This window comes from Hyaena hyaena, unplaced genomic scaffold (assembly GCF_003009895.1).
Source record: "Hyaena hyaena isolate Hyena2069 unplaced genomic scaffold, ASM300989v1 scaffold_61, whole genome shotgun sequence".
Taxonomy (NCBI): domain Eukaryota; kingdom Metazoa; phylum Chordata; class Mammalia; order Carnivora; family Hyaenidae; genus Hyaena; species Hyaena hyaena.
The window spans coordinates 268,743-289,543 of NW_024080693.1; the positions used below are offsets into that span (position 1 = coordinate 268,743).

Consider the following 20,801-nt stretch of genomic DNA (forward strand, 5'->3'; position numbering starts at 1 on the left):
CGGTAACGACTGCACCCCGTGGGTGCTGCTGGGGTGGCAAGGGGCTGCCCACCCACAGAGGACCCAAGGTGATTGCTTCCGATCACAAATATTCTATATTTTGCCCATTTTGTATTAGCTTAAATAAAGATAGTGTTGAACAAACCTCCGGCCTCCGTATTTGTTATCTTAAAACATTCGATGCATTTTAGGCTGGAGATGTTTTAACTAAAAACCTATATGAAAAATAGCTATAAAATACAGTGATTGGTGTGGTCATCACTCAACGTGTTAAGAAGGGGGAGGGGAGAGTTTCAGAAAAATGGTCAGTTTTGCTCTCAGCCTTTAGGCCTGATGTCTTCCCAACACACGCAGTGGAACTACAAACTAGAGAGCTGTGTTTCTCAAAGTGTGGCCTCTGGCCCACCTGCATCAGAATCACCCGATGAGCTTATTAAGCTCGAAGCTCCCCACCCCCACAATCTCCCTGAGGGTCAGAAACCTGTCTCCAGCTGGCCCTCCAGGGGTCTGATGCCTCCAAAGTTTAAGAAGCCGGGCCCTGAAGACTTGGAGCTGCCAACTACCCCCATCCCCAATGATCTCTGCCTGGGACAGGGGTGCACTGGTCCTCTGGGGGGCTGGTGCCAGCTAGTCAGCACTGGGGTGGGGGCGCGGGCCCCAACAGCTCTGGGCAGGCAGGCGGGCAGGCCGGGCCCAGGTCAGTACTGGGGCAAGTAGGCTGGCCGGCGCTCAGCCTTCCCGGGGAAGGCCTTGAAGCCCTTGGGCGCTGCCTTGTGGGCAGGGGGTGGGGGCTGCGGCGGGGTCTGCACGTAGGTGAAGGAGGCGGCGCTGCAATCGCCGGCCGCGGCCCACACCGGGGACTGCAGCATCTGCATGGTGTCGTTCCACTGGCTGCCGGGGCCGGTGACTGCGTAGAGCGGTGTGCTTGGGCTCGGCAGCGTGCTGGGCAGCGGAGAAGGGTGTTGCCAGGGTGCTTTGGGTGGCCACGTTTTGGTTTTGTTATCCTGAGAGACAGAAGAGGGTTCTTAGTGGCATTTCTGGCAACTCTTTTCCCACCTCCCCAGGTATCTGGTCCTGATGCCCACCTAGGAGTCAGGGTGAGAGCCCCACACCTCCCCGCAGCCCCGGAGCCGCCTCGTCCAACTGAACCTGCAAGGACAGAAATGTTCTGTGTCTGCGCCGTTCAATGCGGTAGCCACTCACCACAGGTGGCGGGGGCCACTAAGGAACCAAGGACTATTGCAATTGAAACAGCCACGTGTGGCTGCTGTCCGTCACTGTGGATGGCACAGCCCCAGAGCTTCCTGTACCTTTGGCTCTGAGTCAGCTGAGGTAGTTAAGAACCTGTCATTTCTTTGAAGCCCTCTTAAAATGGAAGCTTGGGAACTTTGCTCATGGTCTGCACCCCGGAGAGCCGGCCCTCGGTGGCCAGAGCAGGGCCCACTATACCTGGTTCACGTCCTCCACGGTGGTAAGAAGAGGTGGTGAGGGCAGCGTGCTGGTCTCCTGCTCTCCACTGCTGTGTTTCCTGAAAGAACCCAGAGCTCAGCACAGTGGGCACCTCACCCAGCTTGCCTCCTGGGGGCACCCTGGCCACCTGGCTCTGGTGGCTCTGGGCCCTGGATCTAGGTGGGGGTGGCAGGCATGAAGACAGGCACTGGCCGTTCCACCGGCTCTGGCTTTTGTTAATTTATTCAAGAGACACTGAGTGCTTACCGTGCCCTGGGGAAGTGGGACCTGAAAGACTGTTAGTTTGGACCACAGACACGGAACGCTTCTGTGAAAATGCTGAGTGAAGCGGGCAGGGCGGAGCAGGCCCAGAGCCAAGTAAATCAGTCTGTCGGTGCTCCTGCCTGGGGACAGCGGTGCCTGCCGAGGAAGTGCTACATGTCGATGTCTAACTGGCCTCTCCAATGTCCCGTGTCTAAAACAGACATTTTACGCTACCCCTGCTCAATCCTGCTCCTCCGGCAGCCTCCTGTCTCGGTTCACGGCACCCCCTTCATACAGACGCTCTGGCCAAACAGAAACTGGCATATCATCCCTGATTCTTCCCTCTCACACATACTACAATGCCAATTTCTCACCCTCATTTTGTTCAGTTTTCTGCTCATCAGAAGCCTCCTTGACTCTCATATTTTTCTTCAGCACATTCAACCCTTCCTGACATGTTTGATTGTTTTAAAGTTTATTTATTTATTTTGAGAGAAAGAGAGTGAGCAGGGAAGGGGCAGAGAAAGAGGGAGAGAGAGAGAATTCCAAGCAGGCTCTACCCTGGCAGTGCAGAGCCTGACTCGGGGCTCAAACTCATGAAATGGGAGACTGTGACTTGAGCAAGACCAAAAGTTGGACACTCAACTGAATGAGCCACCTAGACGCCCCTCTTTTTTCTCTCTCTTTTTTTTTTGAGTAAGCACCATGCCCCACATGGGGCTTGAACTCATGACCCTGAGATCAAGAATTGCATGTTCTACAGACTGAGCCAGCCAGGCACTGCTACTTTTAAAAACTTCTCAGACCTGAATATACTCCATTATTATTATTTTTCACTGAAGACAAGGTTGGAGAGGGCCAGGCCCTTGTCTGGAGTTGCAAAGCCTGACTAGAACCTGGCTGGTCTGGTCCTGCTCCTCCCATAGAAAGGGCTGCCTCTCACACGGCACAGTCCAGAATCAGCAGACCCTGTCTCCAGAACCTTCCTTGCCTCACACTGATATTTTTGGCTACCACTTGCATGAGACTGTCCTGCCGGCAAAACCCAACCCAATGTGAAGTCACCTGGGCTATGAGCCTGCACGGTAGTCAGAGAGGACCAAGCAAGGCAGTGGTGGCCGGGGGCCTCTGCCTTTCCCATGCCAAGCTGCCGGGAGCCAGGGCGTCCCTGAGCTTTCCAAAGGAATCAGCTAGGGATCGCACTCATGTGCCCTTCTGTCCTTTGCACTCAGAAATCTCTTCATACCTTCTTTGCTTGACAGCAGCGACGAGGTCGGGCCCTGAAAACATGGAGAACAAGCTGTCTCCATTGGCGGAGGACGTCTCATCACTCGAGCTGGCGGAGTCTCCCTGAGCACCCGACCAGCCGCTGTGAAGGCCGTCCCTGAAAGCCAAAGAGAGGAGGTGGATGGACCTGGGCTCCTGCGGCCTACCCGGACACCGGCTGCTCAGCCCAAAAGGAACCGTCTTTACCCTGCATCCATCTAATGACCAGACAGTGGTTTCCCATCTCCGCCTCTAATTTTTTTTTTTAATGTTTTATTTATTTCTGAGAGAGAGAGAGAGAGAGAGAGAGAGAGACAGTGTGAGCAGGGGAGGGTCAGAGAGAGAGGGAGACACAGAATCTGAAACAGGCTCCAGGCTCTGAGCTAGCTGTCAGCACAGAGGCTGACCTGAGGCTCGAACCCACGAACCTTGAGATCACGACCTGAGCTGAAGTCGGACACTTAACTGACTGAGCCACCCAGGCGCCCCTCCCATCACCCCCTATAAAAACCCAAGCTGTTCTTCCTGTCCCTTATTTCAAAAGTAACATTCACTCATTGCTGCCCTTTAGTCTTCTCAGAAGGCTGTGTTCTGCGTATGAAATTCATTTTAGAGCAACAAGCTGGATTGGCCTTTGGCCGTCTGGACTCGTTAACCAGGTGGCAATATGAGATGTGCAAAATCAATCCCCAGTTGTCCTGAGGAGGAAGGTCCACCGCTGTCTCACTACACTGGCCTCTGGATCACACACCTTTGCTTTTTGGGGGCTACAAGGACCACACTCAACAAATCACATGGGTTTCACAGTAAACGTGCAATTATCTCATAAACACCATCAAATGAGTTCCTGGCTTAGGGCAGAAGAGCATGTGTTGAAAATGATCAACATATACTGATGGTGTTTACGGGGACACATCATGCCACCTGGCATCGAAAGAGTCTGTCACAGAACTCTGACCTGAAGATTTGACGGATGTCACTCTCTCATGCAGGACCTTGGAAACGAACCGCCAGGTAAGAGTGCATAAGGGCCCCCCACTCCCTGCCACACGCAGCACTCACCCTTCTGTGAAGAACTCTGGGAAAGGCCAGGTCCGATGGGCATCATCCATGGGTGGCCAGTGGCCCCGGGGGTTGCCTGGGCGGCGACCGTGTTGAACTTGCCTTTTCTGCTGCATCGCCTGGCTCACTCCTGCCACATAGCGTGCAAACTCGGGGTCTGAACCCACTGTGTCAAGACAAAGGGACAAACAGGGCTTGGGGTCACACTGGCCTCTTGTTTCCTTCCCTGCCTCCTGAGGATATGCTGGTCACACACACAATGAAAAGTGGCGAGGTGCCACCAGACTTGTGGCCCAGAGCGGCAGGACTGCCCGGCAGCCCGCTATGGTGAGATGGGCTTTCAGCCACAGGTCTGAAGTGGGGGTGTGGCGTGTGCACATGGACTGTCAGGAAGGGTTACGTCTAGGACAGAGGCAGCCTGACTGTGAATGAAAGACAGAGAACACACAGGACCCATGATTAAATGTTACAGACAAATACCAGCTACTTAAAAAATTTCCAGTGTCTGGTGCTATGTACTTAACAGCTTAGAACATCAAATGATGTCTTCAGCGAACTGATAACCTGAAAGTTATCAAAGCATCAAGGTCAGCCAGTCAGAGATGTCATTCCCATGTGGCCCAACTCGAATCCAGGATGTTCCTGGATATTGGATGGCAGACCTACTCATTCGGTCTGAAGATAACAAGAGTGGTAATGGAGGAGATGAAACTTCAGAATGCATTAAGAGGTGACTGGAAACACACTGCACAGAGCCGAGGAAGGAAGGGCAGGAGGGAAAACAGCGTAGAGGGCACGACAGAACGAGCCAGATGAGGAGATATGGCAGGAAACTATCTATGGTCACAAACTGAATAGGACTCAGCAGTGTATACTTTTCAGCTTTTAGGCTGGCAAAGCCACCAGGGCACAATCGCATTCTTGGCCTGTCCTCAGGGCACTGCCATAGGAGTGCTGTGTGAGACTTCCCTCTGGGCTCTGCACAAAGACGCCCACACAGGGGGAGGGGAGGGGCTGGGCCAAAATTGAGGCCCCCTTCTCAGTGAGTCAAGCCACGCCGCCAGGGGGCCGAGAGTGCTTGTGCAGGGGGGCACTCTGCCCTCCCAGGCCCTGCCCGAGAGGGTGCCTGCTGCGACTCATCTATCCAGAGGCGTGCCCTTCCTTAACTTGGGAAAAGGGAGCTTCTGGTCTCAGGCGGGGTCTGCGGGAAGGTCAGAAAGGAGGACCCAAGCTCAGGGTTCTTAGGCTAAAGACATAAAGGCTGCCTGAGCCTCAACAAAGATCAAAGATGGCAAAATTCTGCCAAGCACTGCTTATACTCTGGATTTAAGTACATGACTATCAAAAGACATACAGACTGTTTAACAGCAGCTGAGGAAGCGTGCTGCGCCCACCCTGGTCAGGGCCTCCTCTCTAGTAGGGTGAGGCTTCCTGCGGCCCTGGGGGCAGGGCTGCCCACATCACCCCCTCCCCCCCAACCCCCGGGACAGCAAGGACAAGCAAGCATGAGCAGCAGTATGAGGGATTTTTAGAAGACGTAAGAAAACATTTCTTTCCATTAATAGTTAATGCCAGGTTGTTTTAGCAGCGAATCTCCTCTTCTGCTGGTTATTTTTATAAATATTTGCTGTAGTTATTTATACTTCACAGTATTCTCCTTATGAATGAGATGTGTTTTCTACTCTGTATACCTTTTGCTAAATTAGAGAAAACAGTAATGGATTTCTATGTATTTACCTTCCATCTATCTATCTTCCATCTACCTGCCTTACTGACTCACTTACTAATTTTAGAAGTTTTTTTTAAATTGAGTCTTCTTTTTCCAATTCTACTGCTGGCAAAGAGATGTGTTTTTTTAAAAAAAATGTATTAATTTTTGAGCGAAAGAGCGAGCAGGAGGGAGGGAGGGAGGGGCAGAGAGAGACGTGGGTAGAAGATCTGTGCTGACAACAGAGAGGCTGATGTGGGGCCTGAACTCATGAACTTGAGATCATGACCTGAGCTGAAGCCGGAAGCTTAACTGACTGAGCCACCCAGGTGCCCCCAGAGAATGCCTTTTAATGTATCTTTTTCTGAAGCTTATACATGACTTGCTGTGCTTGCTAGAAAGTTGAAGATAAAGCTACACGCTAGTGGTAGTAACAGCTGCCACCCTGTCTGGGTCCGGATTTTAACTGGAATGATTTTGTTTCACTATACAGAGCACCACTTGGTACTACTTGCTACCAGCTTTTGGAAGTCTTTTTTTTTTTTTTTAATATATATATTCAAGAAATTTCTATTCATCTCTTATTTTGAGTTTTATTTTTTCTTTTTAAAGGAATTACTGGTGTCTTTTATCTAGAGTCTTCACAGCCTCTGTTGTTGTATGAGTTGTTCTCATTTAACTGGTTGACACGATGGATTACTCTACAGTAGCAGAGTCCCTGACACCGAACCACTTTCCACCCCTGCAGTAAACAGGGTGAGTAACAGACACTGTGTGGGACACTTCTGACACACTGCTCGACTGTTCTGTCCCTACCCACGTTCATGAGGAGATGACTGTAGTTTGCTTTTTTAACAATCCTTATAAAATTTCTATGGTGAAATCATATTGGCTTCACAATTACTGTTCCGATCTCTTCCACTGACAGAGATCTACGCAGGTCTTCCACTTCTTGGTACAATTTTGGTGAATGTGTATTTTATTAGGAAAGAAGTCATTTTCCACTCAGTTTTCAAATACGTTGTCATTGGGTCACATGTAGTAATGTCTTACGCTTCTTCTAATCTCTCCTATTTCTGGAGTCACAGCTCCTTTCTCTTTCTTAATCTTGTCTCTCTTTGCTCTGTCTTACTGAAGCTCACAATACATTGGTTTGTCTATTTGCTGGTCTTCAAGACATCCTTCTCCAGATTTCATTTACAATTTTTTCTTTTAAATTTAATTAATTTTGGCTTTTCTCCTTAACTAGTTCCTCCTTCTAGTTTATTTTTGTTTGTTTTGAAGTTATGTTTCTAATTTCCCAAGATAACTCTGCTGGTGTTTTCAGTGTTCAGGCCAGAAGCCTCTCTGTGAAGGCAGGAAGGCACTCCGCCACCTTCCATAGGCCCAAGAGTCTAGGCCAAGAAGAATCACAGAACAGGCTGTACAGGCTGTGTAATCACAAAGGACCAGCCACCTGGGCTCTCATGAATGGGAGGAGCCAGACTGCAGCCCACTTGAATGATGGGGCTTGGAGCTATTCAAGAAATTTTTTGGCCTCAATCCCATCCTCTGTGTAGCGAGAAACCTCATTCTCACCACTGTTGCCTACCTTTGCTGGAGGTGCCCCATGATTATCAACTGACAGTGAGAAAGGGTCTTTGAAAGGAAATTAAGTCACTCCCCCCGCACCCCCGCCAAGCAAGGCTGTGTCAGGACCCATGAAGTCCTCAGTGATTATATTTATCTGAAAACCCCAAGGGCCAGGGGTAGGTCACGTACCTGCAGGATCAAAAGGCAGAATCTCTCCCAACATCCCAAAGACTCCATCACTTTGGTCACGGTTCGGCCAGGTGTTATTTCTAGGTCCCTGTGGCTTCTGCCCCAAAACCTCCGACATCACATTATCCATATAGCTGCTCACCAGACCCAAGCTGTACAAGTCAGAACTGAGATCAGATATGCCAGGCCACTGGCCAAGAGGGGATAGACCTGCTCCGACAGGCTGTGCTGGCTGCTGGGATGAGCCATGTACCCATTTCCCAGGCGCCCGAGGCTGGGGTGGGGGCTGCTGAGGTCCAATGGGCTGGAGCAGGTGTTGGTAGTACTGCACCTGGGGCTGTTGCTGCTTTGGGGAGTGCTGCTGTGCTGCCAGGCCTGGCTGGGGTGTCAGAGGTGAGCGGGCCCCAGCCTGGGGTGGCCGTGGTGGAGGGGGCACTGGCAGTGGTGGCTGCTGTGGCTGCATGGCTCCTGCCTTCTGTTCAGTCACCATGGCTGTGGCAGCAGAATTACGCCTTGTCACCAATGGGGAGCCCTGATGTGACTGGCCCATGTTAAAGCCCGAGAGAAAATCTATCACCTCCTGCATTTCCTGATCGGTTGGTAAGTTCATACCCTTCTCATCCTTGCCATCGTCCGCTTGCAGGAAGTTGTCACGCCTCTCCATGAGAAAACCATTGGCCATTTGATTACTGGGATTCTGAGCGGACTGTGAGGGGTCTGTAGTCCTGGGGAAATTACCAATGTTCAAAATGCTTTGTAACCTTGAATCAATATTACTGGGCATTTTGGCCTTCTCTTCTGAACACCCAGCAAAGAAGATGTTTTTGGAAGGTGTATTTGGGATGGAATAATTTGTGCTGCTGCTAGAGCTGGTACATGAAGCTTTCTTGGTGAACCGGGATGTCAGTTTGGAGAATGTCTTCTGCAGGCCACCTGAAGATTTGTTTCCATTCCCAGGAGGCAGGTCAGCCTGATTCCCAAAATCACAGATCTCCCTCTGAAGCTGGATCTGTATGCAGGGTAAAGCTTGCTCCCTGTTTAAACAGAAATGTATTAAAAAAAAAAAAAAAAAAGACAAATATACAGATTGGACAATGAAATGATCTCCATGCATTTAAGGTCAAAAACAATATCTCTAGTTGGTATCAGCCTCCCTTATTTTATAGATAAATAAATGAATACCCAAGGCTTTTAAGTGTATGTAATTTAAGTTCTTACTTTCTATATATTTATTATGAAAAAAAATCGACAGCGTCTAACACGAGGCTGTGAAAAATACGTTCAGATTCTGGCCGGAGGAGTTTGAGCAAAACCCTTTAACCACAGCACAGAGTGAATCAAGGGTGGAGCGGAACATGCAAGTGGCAGAAGCCAGCTTTGTGACCGGAGGACAAGGACAAGGCCTGGGCCGGCAGAGGGACGTGGATGAAGCCCCACAGAAGAGAGGGTGGGTGAGTGGGGCTCAGTGACACTGTGGAGCGCTGTTGCCCTTGGAAGTCACTTACAGACAATGCTGAGAACAGATGGTCATTACTTCCAAGGTTTTCTGGGCGCTTTTTCTAGTACTGAAAGCCCGACAGAAGGGTATGGAGCAGAGGCAGGCGATTGGTGGGACCCTGGACAAGCCACCTCAGTATCCTGGGCCTCAGTGCTCGTGAGTTAAGAAAGGGGACGCATGGCTAGATGTTTAAGATCCCGACCATTCTAATGTCCATAATTCTGAGGGACAATCTTGCGACTGTCAGCTGCTTTCAGATATAAATAAAGTTGATGTAGGATATAAGTACATTTTCTAAACATTTCTCTGCTCATAAGGTGTAAACGAGTTGGGTTAAAATCCTCTTGATGGACTTACTCTTGAGTGATAAAACAAATGAAGGCAGACATGGAAGGAAGGCGGGAGTCTGGCTAAAGGGCAGAGAGCAATTACTGGTATTACTGCAACTCTTCTGTAAAATTTGAAGTTATTCCAAAGTTAGGTTACAAAAAAATTCGCTTTCTTGCCTTCCTGACTCACTATCAGCGGCTGTGGATGGCCCCGCTGTCCCTAAGTGCGGGCCTGAATATAATGCGTGGCAGGGGACTGGTGAGGACACCGACCTCCCTGCCCTCCAGCGGCTGAGGTCCAGCACAGCCGTGTAGAGCACGTCCACCAGCCCCAGGGTCTTCTCGGGATCGAGGCTTCTCTGTAGCAGGGACATGGTCGCGGGGTCCTCTTTCAGGCACCTAGGTGTGAACCGGGCTGCGTCAGTATGGGCTACACTTCCCCGAAAAAGTGTTTCAAGCAGGCCTCCTACCAAACGCTACCGTTTTTACATGCTTTTGGCACCAAATAAAAAATTGAGCAACTGAAGAGCAGTCAGAGAATGACAAGGCTAATGCTGCCACTTGCTGCCCTGCAAGAGGAGGAGGAAGCACTAGGGCCCCGACCTCCCTGGATCTCTAACCGTCTGGAGTCTGTTTAGGAGGAAGGGAAGGGTTGGGTGGAGGGGATACTTCTGGGCGCCCTCATGCCCTCTCGCTGCCCACACCAGTCCCGGCCCTGACCTTCTGCCCTACCCTGTGCAGATTCTGCGATCCCATACAGTATCTACTCTTTTGCAAACCCTTTCCAGAACACCCCTGCTCCCGCTTTCTCGTTACTGCTTCACACCTGCACCCAGGAAACTAAAGATCCGTGGAGGAAAAACCCTCACTATCTGCCTCCCGGACTCCCTGCAAATTTCAGGTAAGCAACAAACAGCCTTCCTATAAACGAATGCTCTCCCCTTCCAAGATGACCACCTCAGCCCGTGTCCTCTCTCCCCGGAGCTCTGCCATCACTGCCGCCGCCATCCCTTCTTCCCCATCACGGCTCTCAAGTAACTGAGAAGACACACGAGACGAGACCTGCTTCGTGTCCTCACCACCACGTACCGGCTCGCCTGCCTGCGCCGCCTGCCCCTCCAGTCGCGGCAGAACACAAGCCTTGCTCTGCCACGGGCTGGCCCTCCAGCCGAGCGAGCACTGCCTGCTCTGGGCCCTCCTGCCTTCCCGAGGGCCCCGCTCACCTAATGGCCCCTTCTCCCCATGACATTCCTTTGGTCAACAAACCAGCCTCACTGACCAATTTCTTTCTCTTTGCCCCACATTCCCAGCCAGATACTCTGAATGTCTCTCCTCCCCCTCTTAGCCAAACAGATTGTCTTCCCCTCTTCCTTACCTCCTATTCTTTCTTTTTTAAAGTTTATTTATTTTGAAAGAGAATGAGGGGCGCCCGGGTGGCTTAGTCGGTTAAGCGTCCGACTTTCGCTCAGGTCACGATCTCGCGGTTCGTGGGTTCGAGCCCCGCGTCGGGCTCTGTGCTGACTGCCAGCTCAGAGCCTGGAGCCTGTTTCAGTCTGTGACTCCCTCTCTCTCTGACCCTCCCCTGCTCACACTGTTTCTCTCTCTCTCTCCTAGAAATAAATAAAAATATATTAAAAAAAAAAAAAAAAAAGAAAGAGAATGAGAGGCAGGCAGAAAGACAGAGAGAATCTCAGGCAGGCTCTACAATGTCAGCACAGAGTCCAATGCGGGGTTTGATCTCACGAACTGTGAGAGTATGACCTGAGCCGAAATCAAGAATTTAACTGACTGAGCCACCCAGGCACCCCTTACCTCCTATTCTGCCTTCACCCCACCCCCACTGGGCTTTCGTCCCCATAACTACACGAGAAGAGCTTTTATCAAATAACTTCGATCTTGCTAATGTCAAAGGTCAATTGCCCGTGTCCACCTTACTCAATCTCTCAGCGACTTTGCGCAATGTTTCTTTCTTCCCAGAGCACTGTCTTCTGTAGCTCGATGACCCCAAACTTGCTCAACTTTGTTCCTCGCTGGCTGGCAGCTCTGGCCTTCCTGGTCGCCTCTGCCAACTCTTCCTGCTCTGCTTCTTCCACCTCTGCACGGCGGCAGGTCCCAGGTCTTGTCCTTTCTCGCCAGACTGCTGCATCTGGTCCTGCGGCTGTAGAGACCACTGTCCACCCAAGACTCAAATTCCCTTCACCAGCCGACCTCCTCCCAAACCCCACTCTCCAGTATCTAACTGCACCCTTCACATCTCCTGGGTACACCTGACAGGCAGCCTGATCAGCACGACCGATTCCTCTCCTCTCCACCAAAAGCCACTCTGGATCCTACAGACTTGCTCCATGAGTAAACAACACAGCGGCCTACCCCAGACCTACTCGTCGTCTCTGGCTCCCTCACAGTCCACGTCAACCCACCCGCAATTCCTGGCAGCTCTTCTTCTACGACACGTTCCGCATCCAAGCCCTTCTCACCACCCCTCTTATTTCTGTCCCACTCTAAGAAACCTCCAGCAGCTGTGTCTCAGGACCCAGGCGGCCTCCTCTCCTCTCCTCCTGTCCCTCCCAGGCCCCTCTCCCGCACAGCCAGAGTGAGCCTCCTATAGCACAGATCAGAACACACGACTCCTTGTTTAAACCCTCCAGGGGCATCCCATCATGACTGACGTGAACTCTCAACAGCCCTCAGGGGTTTTTGTGACCTGGTCCCTCCTGCTTCTCCGGCCACATCTCTCTTCACTGTCACCTCCGTTCACCTTGTCTCAGACACAAGGCCTTTGCTCGCTCCCTGCATATGTTGGATTTACCCACATCTCAGGACTTTTGCTTTTGCTGCCCCTGCCCAGACTGCTCTCCCCTGAGAGCTGCCGCCCACCAATCCGGCCCTCACGGCCCATTCAGGGAGCCTCCTCCAAGAGGCCTCTTCTGAGAGGCAGAACCGGGAAAATGTGGTCTGTCTTCTCCTAAGCACTCTGGCAGTTACATGGTGAAATCAACCCTTGCGAAGCCATCCCAAGGAGGCAGTGGCACTCTGCAGTGTGACTCAGGGCTTGCGAGGAAATACGCCTGTGAGGACATGAGCCGGCCAGCTTCACAAGTGCTGCAAGAGGCAAGCTCTGCCAGTGCCAGCCGGCCCCTGGGCTCTGGGGAGAAAATGTTGGCCAGTGGACCTGGCCAGGGTTCATGTACCTGATTCTCTCAGCCTGGAACTGCTGATTATTAGGACCTACTTGCTCTGTGCTCCCAAGCCACTCTTGGCTGTCATTTGGCTGGTCACATATGTTTGCCCACTAGGAGAGCATTTGCTGCTGGTCATGCAGAAAGAAGTACTACACTTGCTGGTGAATAAAATTTCTCTCTCTGAAAATCAACAAATGGGCACTTTTATTATATCCATCAATCTCCAGAGTTGATCGCTAATACCCCCTTAAGAGAATAAAGCCATTCTTTTGGCAAATCACGTAGACTTGCTCAAAGCCCTTCTACTCTGGATAAAAATCCAAGTCCCTCAGGGACCCTACAAGCCCTGTGTCTCTTCAAGACCACCTCCCACACCTCCAGCCAGGCCAGGTCACCCTCCCCACCCCCAGACTTTTGCATTTGCTGTTCCTTCTACCTGGAGAAACGCTCTCCCATCTGCTCTGTGCATAGCCGCTTCCTCTCAAACGTGGGATCTTCAAAGAAGGACCGCTCACGACTGACCTCTTCATCCAAAAGAGCCTCCCTTCCCCCAGCTGTTTCAGTTACTCTCCATCATACATCGCTCTACTCTAATTCCCCTCATGCAAGTGTGATGGCTTGAACTGAACTCGTATGCTTGTTAGCTGTCCCCTCCTGCTCCTGCGCATTAACAAGTCAACTCTAAGGTGGGCGGGGGGGGGGGGGGGGGGGGGGGGGGGGGGGGGGGGGGCGGCGCAGGGAGGGGCGAGGAAGAACTTGATTGGGACATGAAGGGAACTGCCAACCGTTACCTGATTTATCAGGAAGTTCTAAAACTCTGGGCAGAGTCTCCCACTGGGCCCTCGTATTTCCAGGAGCAATGACTTAAACACAATCCCAACGCGTTACCCAGCTACCATTTTTAGTCCATCTGGGCACCAAGAGTGCCATCGCGCCTCATCATCTCCATCTCTTCCTACCTAAATGTTCCAAAATTTTCTGTATAGTTAAATACTCATTCATATCATAATCTTAATAACAAAAGTCTGCCAACACGCGTTCAGTTTTTGTCATTAATACAGTTTACGATGCTGATCCTTCAGCTGAATTTCCCTGCACGTCGCTGGGGTGAGCCTGAGAGGTGGTACTGTGGAGCTGCTGGGGTCAGAGCTCTTCCTTCAGGGCTTCTGATGAGCCGCCCTCCAGAAAGGCTGTGTGACTGATTCACTTTCTGTGCCTGTTTCTGTATGGTCTGGCTCAAACTTTTATCTTTTATTTTAAAAATTTATTTATTACTCTAAAACAACTTAGCAACGCAATGGGCAAAATGACATCATGCTCTTTCTTTCCTCGGCCTTTATTAGCTGAGGTTACACATTTTCTTCATCTATCTGTTGATTACGTATTCATGCACCTGTCCATTGTCTTACTGATTTGCAGGAGTTTTGATAAACTAAGAAGAATACTTTATTATAAGTTCATAAATGTAATTAAATAATTAAGAACAAAAATGGCTCAGTCCGTCCCCAGATTTGTAATGGCACGAGATCAAGATCATCAGGATTGTTACGGGAACAAACAAAAGGAGGAGAAGGAATTTTATGTTCCATACTCAGCTTTAGAGAAACACTGGTGACTTAGGGAAAATGACATACTCTGTTCAAAAGCTATGGACTCAGTAACAAAGAGAAGATAACATTGCTCATTATCATCCAGGAGTGTATAACATTTTAGTTACATTACTGGTCAATAAGACTATTTTTCAGGCACTTTGGCTTCCTTATCGTGGACTGAGAGCCATGACGCATGATGCGAACACACTATCGCTGCCCATGTACCTGCGCAAGTAGCAAGACCTGACGTGTCACCTAACACGGGGTTTGTCCAAAACAAAGCAATCTCTTCAAAGATGTGCAAACTTCAATCAGAGCTTAGGCTTGTGTTAATATAAGAGTCACGTTACCATGTGGACGGGACTTGAACCACAATTCTGGAGCCCTCTAAACTGATTTGGGGGGCATAGGCTTCTTTATTTTCAATCTGTGCTGTGTCAACTACCACCTAAGAGAGAGTGAGAAAAACAACAATCAGCTTTCAGAGAGGAAAATGGATCGCAAACAAATCCAATACGGAAGCCTGCGATGCTGAGTGGCTCTGGCCAGAACCACCCCCGGGGCAGGGCAGTTAGCGGAGGCCAGTCAGGAGCCCTGGGAAGACAAACCAAGTAATAAAGATGACTGAAGGCAGGAACACTTCAAAACACAGAAACCAAATTCTGAGCGCAAGATGTACTGAACTTTCCAAGCAAGCACTTTCAGTACTTTTCCCAAACTATAAATATGTTAATTAGGAACTGTTTTGTTTCCTCTTAGTATTTTTTGTTTTTACTTTATGCACTTGAGAGAAGTAAAACCGTCATTAAAAATTGAACCACAGCTTCAGAAAAGCCCGTTTGTAATGAATGAATACAAGCTAGAAGTGGATGAAGCGTTTTTTTCCACAAGATCATTTTGTCCTCAGCCATCAATAAAAACAGAAGTAGTTCAGAAAGGTAAAGGTGATTCTTCTCTCGATGATTTCTTCTTATCTGGAGGAGAGTCTTCAGTATTATACAGATGATACAGTGGCTCATTAATTTAGATAGTTTGACAAAATGATGGCCATGTTTTCAAGTAACTAAAAGAATTTAAGAAAAAATCATAAAGCACTTTAAAAACAATCTGCCCGGCTGGCTTATTTGGTAATCCGACTCTTGATCTCAGGGTCGTGAGCGCATGCCCCATGTGGAGTGTAGAGATTACTTAAAAAAACAAAAAACAAAAAACAACAACCCACATCTACATATATATTATCTGTTATATTTCAAAGCCATGCAGAGTTGCTTATTATGATTCCAAACTCAGCCTCTAATGGAGCTGATTTCCACTGCTGTAAACAAGAGTTCCCACAGCTGGACTGCAATGTCCTTTGCAAAAGACTTCCTGTCCAAGTAACAGCCATTGTTGGACCAGGCAGGTGTTTCCTCTCTCCTCCCATACCCAGAACCTCAACCTAAAGTTTCTTTGTCCGTCACACACAAAGGTGGCCTGGGAGCAAGGAGTAAGGAACTGGAAGAAGATTCTGCTCTCTTAAGAACATGGGATTTTTCAATTTTTTAAACATACAATGTTTTCCCAAAACAGATTATGTGTCCTTCTGCCTTATTTTACCCACTCCTTTCTGGAGAACGTATCCCCACGGCTCTTCCAGTTTCAGCTAACATGATCTTTGGGAATATGGATCAATTTCCTAAAGCCAGTGGGCTCTCACATACTGTAGCGGGGGGTCTCCAGCTTACTCCTTCTCTTCGGGGTTCCTGTATTAAGGGCCAGATCCTAAAGGAAGCCTAACTCTTCACTGTGGATGGGCCCTCACCAGGCCCTACACAAGGCAGCGCCACCCTGAGCTGGGCCACCGGAGCCGTCACCCACATGAAACAAAAGAACAGCATTCTCCCAACATTTATGAATAAAGTAGGAATTAAAGAAAGAGTTTTTAAAAAATTATTTTTCTTAATCTCTAGTTACCTTCCATTAACCTCTGACCGAAATGCTGTATCTTTTCAAAAAGTAGTCATTTAGGGGCACCTGGGTGGCTCAGTCGGATAAGTGTCCGACTTTGGCTCAGGTCATGATCTCCTGGTTTGTGGGTTCGAGCCCCACATCGGGCTCTGTGCTGACAGCCAGCTCAGAGCCTGGAGCCTGCTTCGGATTCTGTGTCTCCCTCTCTCTCTGACCCTCCCCTGCTCATGCTGCCTCTCTCTCTCTCAGAAATAAATATGAACATTAAAAAAAAAAAAAGTAGTCATTTAATTCTAGAAAGTGGGATCAAGGTTGTAAGGTTATATGAGTCCCAGGTGCCAAATAAAAAGCTAAACGGTCATTTCAGAGGTTGATCTCCTGATCCCACCGAACTTTGACAAAAGTCACTCTTCCAAGGTGAAAACTTATTTCTGAATTGATGCTGTTATTTCATTTTTAAGAAGGAGATAAGCAGAGAGCTGGGATACAAAGTAACTGGACGATTCTGGGGGGGCACCGCTTATACCATCGAGGTTTCTCGGAGGAGGTGGTGTCCAAGCTGACATCTGGAAGACGAGAAGACGTGACACATGCAGATTAGAGAGGAGTCTTCTCAAGTAAGAGGAGCCTCGAGGGCAAAGGCCTGCGACAGGAAGAAGCTCAGCACGGGTGAGCATCAGAAAGACAGCACTGTGCTCCAGAGCGGGCTGCTGGGCAGACAGGCCCTCCCCATCAAGTTCGCACTCAAGGAAGGTTTCTTTCCAGGAAACCCGCAATGTCACTTTGCAGCTAGCTTCCCTGCAAATACCTATTCTCAAGTCTATAAAAGAAAACAAAAAGGCTTTTCCTCTACCTTCTCCACTTGCTCTAAATGCTGCGGTACCGAAGAACTTTGAAAATTAGTCAGTATTTCCACACTTGTGCCCGCACCACACCCTCCCACGTGGGAAGCACGGCTCTCCGCTCTGTTCCTGGGGCATCCCACACCTCACTCACCAGACCCGCTTGGCCAAACAGCAGCTGCACGGCAGTCTTACAGGCGCCCCGCCATGTGGACGGGCACACCTGGTTCAGTACTTCAGTCACAGGGAGGTCGTCCCTGGGCGTGATCCCGTTGTAGCAGCCCGCCTCCTTGATCAGCTGCAACATCGTATGCTATGGATCAAGAAGACGAGAGTTCACCCCAAGATAAAGCTGTATGAGACTCTACGATTTGCTGAAATGAATTTACAGGTACACGAAAGTCCTCAGGAAAAGATCACTTTGTTTCAGGCCCCCTGAAATCACGACATTTTCACTTCTTAGGTAATTATCCTCAGACACCCTCAGAGAATACAGATACACGGACATTAATACCCATGTGTGATGTCTATACTCGCACAAAATACAGCATTATATTTGCTGATGCAAATTGGCTGAGGAATTTTGAAATTTTGAATCCCTCTAAATAAGGAGACAAAATCATCTGGTAAAAATAAATACCAATGAAAACCTCAACTTTATTTTGGATGACCAAGTGGTCAGGTATGCGGGCTCTGGAAACAGACTACATAGCATCAAATTCCAGTCTACTACTTTGTAGCTGTGTGGCCTTGGGCCTTAGTTCCTCTGTCAAATGGAGAAAAGAGCAGTGCCCACCTCCTGGGTGAGCATTAAATGAGATGATGCATGTGGAGTCTCTGGCACGATGCCAGGCTCACGTGATGCCCCACACTGGTCATAATTACTGTGGTACCATGACAAGATTTCGTCTCTAATTCACCAAAGTGCCCTAAAATATTAATCATGAATAGTATTTTATAGTATACTTTCAGAACACTTTATGTTAAACATGTGAACAAAATTAGGAACAAAACTTGGCAAATGTCTATTAAAATAAGTCATCAGAGTCTGCTTTGAGACACCGGTTTGCTAATACCTCCTGCCTTGACTTCAGTTTTGTTTTTAATCTATGTTCTTTACAAGCCCTTAGGCTTCCCTTAAGAACTGTTTCCAGGTTCACACCCAGTTGCTGGAACCCTGGATAGCTACCGTCTTCAGTTTCAGGTTGTCGGCGGCAGATTCGTTGAAGGAGACGCCCTTCAGGAAGTGTGATCCTATCTGCACGGGGACGGTGGGGAGCTCACACTGCATGGGCTGTGGGGGGGTCTGCCTTCGCCCTGTCTGCTGCGCCTCGGCCTCGCTACAGCAGCCCTGCAAAAGGTTTGGAAAGGGGAGGTGACCCACGGCACATCTGCCAAGACAGGTGTGGTATGGTCACTTGGTACGGCGAGACTGCCCTACCACAGCTCCCAAGAGCTTCCAGAAAGAGAAGCATACCTGTAAACTGGCTTCAATTGCCTTCGGATTCAGGTGGAAACCAGCTTTCATTGCATATTCACAGTGGCCTAAGCTTTCCAGAGCTATTTTATATGCCTGAGAAGAAATTGTAAGAATCAAGATTATATATGGCAGATTATAGAATTAATTACAAAGTCCAGTGGCAACAGAAATTTAAAATTTCTATAGTTATTGAAAGACATTAGGCCTACTGTTCTTTCCAACTGGTTCAACCTCACAACTTGAACGCCCTTCCTTGTTTCTATCCATCCTCAGATAACAACACTTACTTGCAAAGCGCTGTCGATTTTCAAGTTCAGTTCCTTGAGCTGGTGCTCGGGAATGGCCGCACTCTGAGAACAGAAGAGCTGCTGCACTTCAATGCCCGCCAGGCGGCTATCACAGCCTCTTTCCCTCAGTCTGGATGTCGCCTGCAATGGTAACAGTGACTGGTAGGTACAAGAGAATGTAACAGACATAGCTACATTTAAAAAATAAAAAAACAGGGGCGCCTGGGTGGCTCAGTCGGTTAAGCATCCGACTTCAGCTCAGGTCGTGATCTCACGGTTCGTGGGTTCAGGCTCTGTGCTGACAGCTCAGAGCCTGGAGCCTGCTTCACATTCTGTGTCTCCCTCTCTCTCTGACCCTCCCCTGCTCACGCTGTCTCTCCCTCAAAAATAAATAAAACATTAAAAAAAAAAACCACAACAAACTTGTAACAACTGCAGTCATATACAAAAACTACTCTTAGGGGCGCCTGGGTGGCTTAGTTGGTTAAGCGTCCGACTTTCACTTAGGTCATGATCTCGCGGTTCGTGGGTTCGAGCCCCGTGTCGGGCTCTGTGCTGACTGCCGGCTCAGAGCCTGGAGCCTGTTTCAGTCTGTGACTCCCTCTCTCTCTGACCCTCCCCTGCTCACGCTGTCTCTCTCTCTCTCCTAGAAATAAATAAAACATTAAAAAAAAAAAAACTACTGTTCCCCGAGCCCATTTCAGGTGAATTAGATGAGAGAAGGACTCAGGCACTGGTATTTTATTCAAAGCTTCCCAGGTGATTCAAATGTGAAGTTGGCATAATGAAGAAATAGACAAAAGACATGAATAGACACTTCTCCAAAGAAGACATCCAGATGACCAACTGACACATGGAAAAATGCTCAATATCACTCATCATCNCACCTGGATGGTTCAGTTGGTTAAGTGTCTGACTCTTGATCTCAGCTCAGGTCTTGATCTCAACGTCATGAACCGAAGCCCCACGTTGGGCTCCATGCTGTGTGTGAAGCTACTTAGGGAAAAAAAAAGGAAAAGAAAAGAAACCCTGGGAAAAAAAACTTACCTACCTGTTATTAGTTTTTCCTATATGTAAAACTTTTACATTTTAAAATGTACTTTTTTTTGAGAGAGAGAATGAGAGAGCATGCAGGCACAAGTAGGGGAGGGGGCAGACAGGAGAGAGAGAGAATCCCAAGCAGGTTCCATGCTGTCAGTGCAGAGCTTGATCTCATGAACCGTGAGATCATGACCTGAACTGAAATAGTTGGATGCTTAACCGACTAAGCCACCCAGACGCACCTGTAAAACCTTCACATTTTTAATTTCTCTTTTAAAGACAGAAAAACTAAAATATTGGCACTTGGAGTTTCCAGAATAATAACAATAATAATAATAAAGAACATATAAGGTTAGGTGTTGCTATATACCACAGTAAAAAGCTACACCAACACAGAAAAGGGGAAAAACACACTCTGGAATATGAAAGGAAATATAAGACTTCAGAAATCTGCACAAAAAAATTAAATACTTATTGTCTGGTCATTAAATATGTTCCTGAAGAGTACATAAACAGGACAGAAAAAAAAGAGAAAAAAATCTAATCAGGGTCTTATTGTGATGAAATGTTAAGTTATCTATACATAGGGGTCAGGGCTACAGAATACAGAAAAAATATATTTAATTTCTTAAATGGGAGAAGGAATTCAGGATGAACTGCCCTTCAATTTTTCAATGTCTATTTTTGTTGCAATAATATTTGTGCAACAAATAATAGTTTTTAACAGCTAAGTTTTATTCTTCTTTCTTCTTTTGTTCTTATGCTGACGGAGTTACAATGTTTACCAAATCTATAGAAAGGTAATTAGCAGAAACAATGCTATAAAGTTCCAAAGTTCACAAATTATGTATATATGACTACCATTCCATCCAGTCTTACAGTTTATTTTTATTTACTTATTTATTTATTTATTTATTTATTTATTTAATGTTTTATTTATTTCTGAGAGAGAGAGAGAGAGAGAGAGCAAGCAGGGCAGGGTCAGAGAGAGAGGGAGACACAGAATCCAAAACAGGCTCCAGGCTCTGAGCGTCAGCACGGAGCCTGACGGGAGCCTGACGCGGGGCTCAAACCCACGAACCGTGAGATCATG

The 20,801-nt window shown here is 48.4% G+C and overlaps 1 protein-coding gene across 4 annotated transcripts in view; it reads right to left on the minus strand.

The window, feature by feature from the left end:
• Window positions 1–531: 531 nt before the first annotated feature.
• Window positions 532–20,801, minus strand: part of GARRE1 (granule associated Rac and RHOG effector 1) — a 77,139-nt gene continuing 56,869 nt past the window's right edge. For all 4 annotated transcript variants that reach the window (XM_039231918.1, XM_039231921.1, XM_039231920.1 and 1 more), the window contains 11 exons: window positions 18,668–18,808; window positions 18,378–18,473; window positions 18,090–18,251; window positions 17,055–17,213; window positions 14,462–14,559; window positions 9,611–9,736; window positions 7,511–8,544; window positions 4,042–4,207; window positions 2,960–3,097; window positions 1,450–1,528; window positions 532–1,004 (listed from right to left, as the gene is read on the minus strand). In XM_039231918.1, the coding sequence (XP_039087849.1) occupies window positions 699–1,004; window positions 1,450–1,528; window positions 2,960–3,097; window positions 4,042–4,207; window positions 7,511–8,544; window positions 9,611–9,736; window positions 14,462–14,559; window positions 17,055–17,213; window positions 18,090–18,251; window positions 18,378–18,473; window positions 18,668–18,808 (2,505 nt within the window). In that variant the 3' untranslated portion in view covers window positions 532–698. The remainder of the gene's footprint in view (window positions 1,005–1,449; window positions 1,529–2,959; window positions 3,098–4,041; window positions 4,208–7,510; window positions 8,545–9,610; window positions 9,737–14,461; window positions 14,560–17,054; window positions 17,214–18,089; window positions 18,252–18,377; window positions 18,474–18,667; window positions 18,809–20,801) is intronic.